This window comes from Tamandua tetradactyla, chromosome 18 (assembly GCF_023851605.1).
Source record: "Tamandua tetradactyla isolate mTamTet1 chromosome 18, mTamTet1.pri, whole genome shotgun sequence".
NCBI lineage: Eukaryota > Metazoa > Chordata > Mammalia > Pilosa > Myrmecophagidae > Tamandua > Tamandua tetradactyla.
The window spans coordinates 41,350-50,547 of record NC_135344.1 but is presented as its reverse complement, the minus strand read 5'-3'; the positions used below and the strand labels follow the sequence as shown (position 1 = coordinate 50,547).

The window sequence follows — 9,198 nt, the reverse complement described above, 5'->3', positions numbered from 1 at the left end:
TGTTCCCAGAGGTCACATCTGCATCTTGTGGCTCTGACATAATCCTTGGCCTTTCTGTGCCAAACAAAGAAATGGAAACCTTATTAGTTTTAAAGTGTCAAGTAAAATTAAAGAAGATTAAAAAAAGCAAATTCCTCATGTTCAAAAGAACACAAATGTCCAAAAATGTATCTCAAACACAAATATTTAAGTGCCCTCACAAAAATGACAGATTGGCTTCTCTATAGGGAACATCATTTTATGGTACGAGTTTTTACAGAGCATTTTTGTAATGCCTCAGGGATACCACTCTCTAAGAATCTTATTTGATGTGTTCAGACAAACATCAAATAATCGCCTTCCATGGTCTATCTACTCTTTAAGACAGTATAACCCCTTTATATAGGGGCACTCAGTTAATAACTATTTTTATTGAATAACATTGAAAAATAATGATTTTTATCTAGAAGTTAACCTGAGAGTAAAAATCTATAGAATGCCTAGTGCAGCATAGATGACAAAGCTGCACTATATGTCCTTCCTATGTGTCCCTCCTCTAATGCCTCTGACCCCAACAGATATGGGCTTCTCTATAGAAGCTTCTACCTCCTGAATGCTAGCTGTTTCCCACACTCTGATGTTCTATGAGGAGATTCTCAACTGCTTATATAGTTCCCAATCATTTACCTATAGTGCAGGGATCTCTCCTGAACTCCAAGCCTACATATGCAACCACCTCCAGGATAGCTCTCCTTGGTGGCCAATAAGAAATCCAGCATGATCATTAGCAGACCTCCATTCAATTCTTGCCTTAGTCACTTACAAACTTCAAAGATTTTTGAAAAGATACTCAACCTCTCCAAGCCTTAAGGTACTCCTTCACCTACCATATAGTATTTGTGGTGACACATACATATATGTGTGTACGCAATACACTGCACATCTGACATCTTAATAGCGCAAAATATGGTCAGCAATGTCAAACTCAACATGTCTAAAATTTAACTTGTACTACTCTTGAACAATTCCCTTCCATTTTCTAAAGCAGAGAACTGTCTGTTCCCATGCATTTTGTAGCTCACATCAGAAACCTGGGATGCATTTCTGACTCAGGCCTAAGGTGACTCAGGCCTCGCTTCCTATAGTAAGATGCTGGGCTTTCTCAGATCCTCCTGCTCTAAGGCCTTTGGAGCCTCTGGGATCACTGTGCCAGCCTCCAAATGGTCTCGCTGCTTCCACTCATAACACCCTTTGATTCACTCTCTGCACAGCTGCCAAAGGGCTTTCTAGAATATAAACCTCATCCTGTCTTTCTTTTATCATATCTTTCTATGGCTCCCCATCACTATCAGAAAAGAACATTTTCAATATTTTTTTCATTACTAATTCATTAATCAGACTCTACAACTCTGTGAATATACTAAAAATTACTCATTGTACCTTATAAAAGGTGTATTTTAATGGTGTGTGAATTATATCTCAATAGAGCTGTCATAAAAAATAATTATAGTTACTCAACTAAACAACCTCAAAATAATGCAATGTCAACAATCTTATATTATGCAACTGTTTTGAACTTGTTTCATCTGGGAGGGATTTAAGATTGCAGGATTTTTATTGGGGAGTTTCTTAAGGGGCAATACCTGTGGGAGAATTAGGGCCGCAGGACTGGGTGAAGGGAGAAGTTGGGCTCAGATGCAGTTGCAATACTGGCCTCAATTGATCCCAAAAGGAGCCCTGGAACTGGGGTATCCTGCAGAGTTTTGCCACACTGAAGTGAGGGACGGGAGGTTTTGTAGCCCCTTCACCAACCAACATTTGGATACAGATATGGATAAAAAGTAAAACTTGGTGGGGGGGAGGCACCTCCCTGCAGCTGAGGGCAATTATTGGGAAAAATACATACACAAAGGATAAAATTTATAAATGAAAAAAAATTATGACAAATTCATTTACGTTATTAGTAAGATCATGTATATTTACTGATTTTTAGATTCCTTTATGTTATTGTTTTTGGTTTTGGTTTTGGTGCATGGTCTGGGAATCAAACCTGGGTCTCCCGCATGGAAGGCAAACATTCTACCACTGAAATGTTTTTAATATAGGAAAAAGGAGAATACTTTGGATAAACAATTGAAAACCTCATTATAGCAACAAAAAAAAGTAAATTGTAAGAAAAGAAAATGCTGAAAAATTCCTTGGGTGTTTACAAAGAAGATTCTGCCCTGTAATCTGATTTTTGTTTCTTTTCTTATGGTAATTTATTTTTATTATGGCATTACATATGTACAGTAAAGTGCACAAACCTAGAGCATACTGACTGATGAACTTTCACATACATATATTCCCGTGTAACCACCACCAAGATCAAGACACCAAACATTTCCAGCTCCCACTCAGGCTCCCTCATGCCCATTCCCAGTTGATATCCACCACTGGGCACCACCCTACAAGTAACTACCATCCTCACTTCTATCACCATCAATTAGTTTTGTGAGTAGGGCAGCTCAGTTTTCAAAGACAGATACTTGGAGGGGACATGAGGGAGCAGTAGTGGCAGTTTGTTCCATTTTGCTTTGCTATGTAGCAAGGGACCCTTAAAGTAGGACCTAACTATATTACCAAATAGTTTCTTATAGATCCTATAGAGCAGTGCTTCTCAAAGGAGGCTGCTTATCAGATCCCAGCCATGAAGTGATTTTTAGAAGGACACTGCAAATGAAGAGCTGGTGATACATCATAAAATCATTACTGGAATGCCAACACAACAAAACAGACAGTGGAGATTAAACTGAGATGCCCGATAGAGCTGAGCTCCACTAGCATAAGTACCAAGTGCTTAACTCACCACAGTTAAGCTCTTCTGGGGTGATGATTGCCATGGATTGTCCCTGGATTCTTCTAGGATATTCACATCACTGCCACTTGGGTGTTACCAGAGTTGGCGTAGGTCTTCAGCAAATCTGCCAGCCACAGGATTTCACAGTCACAGTGAAGTGCGTTAGAGTCCAGCCGCCTTTGCAAAGGAAGATGCAGCCAGTGAGAAATGGAAATAAGTAAATGTTAATCCATCTTAGACAGACAAGGGCCTCTTGATCCCAAAATCACAAATGAACTTGAATCAACAAACCCATAGTGGTGCTTAATGGCTATAAAGCTTTGGGATAAGACTATGTTTTTTACAACAAATTCTGAGACAGTCCAGCCCTCAGAGCCTTGGGCTAGTTGGGGAAGTGAAGTCTATATACATAATTCAATAAAATAAAAACCCAAGAGTAAAAAAAAAATGACCTAGAATAACATTAGATAAAGATGGAACAAGGCAGTGAATGATTAAAATGAGTGCTCAAATATATTTTAAGCTCAAGACAAAGGACAAATATAGGCTGCATCAATCAAGAAAAGTTCTAAGAATGAGATAGGACAGGAAGCATGCAGAAAAACCAATGATAACAATTACAACAACAAAACTATCACCACCATTGAACTCAACATATCAGGAACTGTATTATTATACATTATCTCACTTAATCCTTAAGCATCCTAAAAGGTAGACTATTACAATAGAGTTGCATCCTATGCCTAGGGTTTATTTCTAAAACCATAAGGCAAAAAATTATATATAAATAAATTTCTCTGGGAAATTTCTGATGAAGTGTCATTCTGAAGCCTGACATATCTCTCAAAAAGTATAATATAGGCAGGTAGTTGTTTTGGCTTTGTTTTGATGTTTTTGCCTCCACCATTGGAAAAGATTGTTGTTTGTTCAGTTAAACCCCATACAAAAGCATAGTAGTAATAGAGAAAGGAGTGCTAGAAATAGCTAGACAACACTTAAAGACATACACTGTCATCTGAGTTTTCTATGAATTGACTCATTATTAAAAATCTTATGAGGTAGGTACTAGATCTCTAATGTGGAAATAAAGAAAGGAGATCCAGAGAAGTTCAAGTGAATTACTCAGGGTCAGAAAGCTACAATGTGGCAAAGCCTGGATTTTAAGTTAAGCTTAAAACAAAGTTCCTATTCACATAGCCAAAAGCTCTCACAGTGAGAGAGGAGACTGAGGACTGAGTGAAGTTACTTCTCCCAACCATTGTTTCTCCAGGATTAGCTCACAGAGTCAACTGACAGAAATTGATCCTACTAATGAAATTGTCACTGTTTTGACAAACAGGTATAACAATAATCTATTAAGTAAAATGCAGAAATAATGCCATTCCAGTATGGTATGATTTCTATGCTGTGACTTGGAGAGGCTGACTAATTTACATAAGCACACTCAACAAGCTGTGGTGGACCCCATATCTGAACCAGCTCCAGGTGACTCTAAAACCTACTGCTAAAAAGTATAACCTGTACATTTCAGTACAGAACTATAGGCTTAAACTCTGATGAGTAAATTAGATGGCTTGTATATGAGCAGTCCTTACTGGAGAGTGCCAGAGGAAGAAACACACCAGCCCTGTATGTTTCAGAAGTGAGAAAATTGACACATTCAATGAGGCCACTGCTATCAGGAACCCAGAGGGAACAGAGGAGATGGGATGGGTGGGGAGGGCAGCTGTGGATTCACAAGGACGGTTGCAATGCTGGAAGGGGAGGTTAGAGAGTTCTTTGGCACAGATACAGGAACAGGGATGCCATGAGCACTCTCTACCTAGTACTGGTAAAATGTTACCTGGATCTAAACCTAAGATTTTATAGAGTGAGTCACATAGCTGAGCAAACTGAAGAGAGAAAGGGAAGTATCTAGATAAAAAAGATGGCATTCATCTACAAGGAGTTTGCCAAACATCTGGAAGGAACCTGAAAATAGAGAAAAAAATGACTGTCAGTATATTCCAGATTCTAATTAAACTTCATCCACCTTAAACTCTTCTTGGTTCTATCCTGCAGTAATTTATTGGCAATTTCTTTGCTACGCTCTCTCATCTATCAATTATAAAGGAATTTTATCCTATTGTCCAAACCAGAATGTAGTTCTTAGTTTGGCTGGTGATTTCTTACCTATCCTAAAGAAAAAAATAAAAAATAGTCTTAAGGTATATGTCTTATTTTATTTTATTTCACTGAAGAGAATCAAACAAACAAAACATCCCTTTTGGATCAGAGTTTGTTTCTCCAAGTTTTCTATATTTCTCTTGGGTCTAGTTCATTGAATTCTACAGAACAGGCACTCAGCAGTATCTAACCGAAAATAATGACTTTCAAGATGATGAAGGAAAACAAAAAGATGTCAAATAACTTTCTTTTGATTGTAAGACATTACTTAGTATAAAGAGAACTTATGTGTAGAGGTCTTTAAAAAATGGATAGTCTTCAGTGTACTTAATAAATTTTAGTTATATGCACCCTAAAATAAAAGGGATGGAATAGAGTATAGAGACTCTGTCTAGACTGAGTCTAGAGTAAAATACGCACCACAGCATTAAAAATTTATTTCAAGAATTTAAAGATGGTTTTAAAAAAAAGTCTTCCTCTTCTAATTTTGGTGACTGATCTCATGGTCCCTATTAAAAGACTAATTTATTGTCATATTCTCTGAGTCATCCATGTATTCATTTTACATTTTAATTGATTTAATCTGTTCTCCATATGTCTTTACTCTTTCATAACGCATATTCTGATTATTATAAGCACTCCATAATCCCCGATTAAAAAGAACCAGGTAAATGAATAACACAGAGAAATTAGATTTTGCTGAAAAGGAAACACAAAAGGTATTATACTTACAATCTTTTCATAGATTCCAAGTGATTAAATGTTCCTGGAACTAAATGTGAAATTTGGTTATGTAAAAATCTGTTGAAAGAGAGAATATAACAAATCAACTTTTTGTAGAAAGAGTACAAGCAGTATATTAGCTTTTATTCATAGTTCAGTGATTATATTTACTTAGTAGAAATGAATTTAAAAGCAATGTTAATTCAGAAAAGAACTTGGTTTTTTTTTACTATCTCATGATCATTCAGAAATAAGGAAAATTATAAACCCAAATTCTGACTTGTTAATTAGCCCAGCAAGATAGATTGTGCACCAAAACAGTTTTCAGATATTTTCATGGGCACTGACCTAAACTCTACAAAGAAAATGAGCAGAAGCCAGAGACACTAATGACCTTCAAGTAAAAATGTAAGGTTAAAGAGCAAAATACAACTTACAGCCTCTCAAGCTTTGGTAAATGTTGAAATGATTCTGGATCCAAAGTTTCTATCTGATTAAAATGCAGGTATCTAGAGGAGTTTTATAAATAGAAAAAGAAACAATTTAAACTTAATTATTTTTTCAGATCCAGATTTTCTGATCAAATTGAAATGTCAGTAACTTTCTAGATTTCTTATACTACATGGGAAGCAAATGAAATCATCACATAGGAAGATTAAATAAAACTGAAGAAATGGGCATGGCCTTTCATAAAACTGCTCGGCAATATTTAATATAAAATAAGATCTACACATACTGAGTCTCTGTAGCATTTAAGCTGAAAACTCAGTCCTGTTGCATTCACTTTCAAAATATATGGATACTTAAGTGGCCCAATATTGTGAATGTAATTCACACCCTTGAACTGCATAATAGAAAGAGGATAAAACAAGAAATTTGTGGTTATATTTATGAAAAATGGATATTTCATAAAAATCCATCAACATAATCTAAATTATAGTACATATAAAACTACGTGACTAATGTCATTTAAATATACCATTCAAGATGTCTCCTTACTTTCTGTAATTTACACATTTTTGGTATAACTCATTTCCCCCAATTTTTCTGAATACTGTTTTCTCGAACACTGCTTTTTTCCTTATGTAAAACATAAGCACTCACCCTTCTAACTGGGTGCATAAATGGCTTAGTGCTTCGGTTATGTGAACCTCCTTTCCACATACTGCCAGAAGAGAGGAAGCCATTCCCACATTCACTGCCAATAAGCACAGTTTTTAAATGTTTACTACTTCAAGAGACTCTGGGGACCCAAATGAGTAACTGAATTAAAATACTGACAGTTACAGTTCTTTATCATAAATCAAAACAAAAGAAAGCTTTCTCAAAACTTACTCTCAACACTATTAGAGATTTAACTTTTTGAAATAACTGTAATTTTATGGTCACCAGCTGTGGTAGTTAGATTCAGTTGTCAACTTGGCCAGGTGAAGGCACCTAGTTTTGTTGCTGTGGACACGTGAACCTCATCTGTTGCTGATTACATCTACAGTCTGCTAGGAGGTGTGCCTGCTGCAATGAATGACGTTTGACTTAATTGGCTGGTGTGCTTAAATGAGAAAAAGCAATGTAGCACAGACCAAGGAGCTCAGCATACCTCATCTCAGCACTCACAGCTCAGTCCAGGCCTTTGCAGATACAGAAAGGAATTACCCTGGGGAAAGTTGTTGGAACCCAGAGGCCTGGAGAGAAGACCAGCAGAGACCATCTTGTGCCTTCCACGTAAGAAAGAACCTCAGTGGAAAGTTAGCTGCCTTTCCTCTGAAGAACCAACAAAATAAATCCCCTTTTATTAAAAGCCAATCTGTCTCTGGTGTGTCACATTCCAGCAGCTAGCAAACTAGAACAATACCTGACTCCGGATCCTCGCTGATCCGCTTACCTCCCCCTACACAGTGCATTCCTTGATGATGATGATGATGACAGGGTCCTCATTGTCTCTTTATCTTTTCACATACTCAACAATCTTTATTGAATGAAATGAAAGTCTCAACTGCTGAGGCTCTGTGGTGGTTAGATTCAGCTGTCAACTTGGCCAGGTGAAGGCATCTAGTTCTGTTGCTGTGGACATTAGCCAATGGTAGGTGAACCTCATCTGTTGTTGATTTACATCTGCAGTCGGTTAGGAGGTGTGCCTGCTGCTATGAATGATGTTTGAGTTAATTGGCTGGTGCTTAAATGAGAGAGTGCAACGTAGCACAGCCCAAGCAGCTCAGCATTCCTCATCTCAGCACTCACAGCTCATCCCAGGCCTTTGGAGATGCAGCAAGAAGTCAACCTGGGGAAAGCTGTTGGAACCCAGGGGCCTGGAGAGAAGGCCAGCAGAGATCGTCTTGTGCCTTCCCACATAAGAAAGAACCTCAGTTGAAAGTTAGCTGCCTTTCCTCTGAAGAATTAATGAAATAAATCCCCTTTTATTAAAAGCCAGTTGATCTCTGGTGTGTTGCATTCCGACAGCTAGCAAACTAGAACAGGCTCCTAGCAACCTGATACTGATTTTAAAGGCAGCCTGACTCAAAGTACTCTCCTGGGATCATCAAATTGTTCAGTCAAAAAATTCAGTATCTAAAGTTTCCAGTCAGCTGGGTGATGGCATTTCCCTTTGTTCAGTTTACAGCTCCTCCTACCCACAGACCCACTCCCAAAAGGCTTTAACTGCTTTTTAACCAAATGATTTTAAAACAGTGAATTAGCTATAATTTAGGACTTTGAAAATAAAAGTCATCCAACTTACGATATTATGGTACTGATATGAAGCAAAATGTAAGACAGATGTAGATCTGCAAATAGCCACAGTCGCAAATTCTAATTATAACTGATCCTTACAAAGCATCAATTTTACACAAATGCTTATCCAGAAGCACACCATAAACCACAAAATTAAAAGAGAATTTCCTCTTCCAGGTACATGTGGAATTGTCTAGCTATGATTATGGAACTACTTCATATATGTTTTTGATATTTCCTCCTGTTTTCTTCCCAGACTTTGCCCCTTTCTTCTTTAAAAATTAATGTTCACCTAATATTAGTCTTTTCAGTACATGTAAATTATAGCCATGATTTTATAATTGTCTGTTATGAATATCTTGTTGCCCCATTTTATGTTGAAAACTTGTTGAATACAGTGCCTTCATGAATCTGTCCCTAAATCTAGATGTTTTCTAGATACTCCCATCGGTTTTTGCTAAGATCTAAACTCTTTGTTTCAGACTCTCTGAAGAAGAAATTATTCAACCCATTATACATAACTTCATCTCCTCAAAATATATTTTATGCCATGTACAATAAGCACAGGAAAGCCATTCCTACTTGAATAAATAAATACTTATCTAGATATATGAGCACTCTGTGTACTTCTAAATCACATGGTTTCAGGGAGAGTTCTCCAAAGCTCTTAAGTGTTTTGAAAATATGTCTGTGCTCATTCAACCAATGAAATTTGAAAACAAATAAATATTTGCAGCAGGAGAATGTCATACTGCATTACAACA

At 37.1% G+C, this 9,198-nt stretch overlaps 1 protein-coding gene across 13 annotated transcripts in view; it reads right to left on the bottom strand.

Annotated features, from left to right (window-relative positions):
* The window catches only part of LOC143661895 (uncharacterized), a 29,459-nt gene continuing 20,261 nt past the window's right edge, over nucleotides 1–9,198 (bottom strand). For 6 of the 13 annotated variants that reach the window (XR_013164917.1, XR_013164921.1, XR_013164918.1 and 3 more), the window contains 3 exons: nucleotides 6,145–6,216; nucleotides 5,717–5,785; nucleotides 2,883–4,789 (listed from right to left, as the gene is read on the bottom strand). Coding sequence is in view for 7 of the 13 variants with exons in the window: in XM_077135133.1 (XP_076991248.1) it covers nucleotides 2,890–2,995; nucleotides 5,717–5,785; nucleotides 6,145–6,216; nucleotides 6,812–6,905 (341 nt within the window). In the remaining 6 variants the exon portion in view is untranslated. Of the gene's footprint in view, nucleotides 55–2,827; nucleotides 4,790–5,716; nucleotides 5,786–6,144; nucleotides 6,217–6,811; nucleotides 6,906–9,198 lie in introns of those variants that run through there. The other 7 variants (XM_077135133.1, XM_077135139.1, XM_077135135.1 and 4 more) reach the window with 3 other exon arrangements.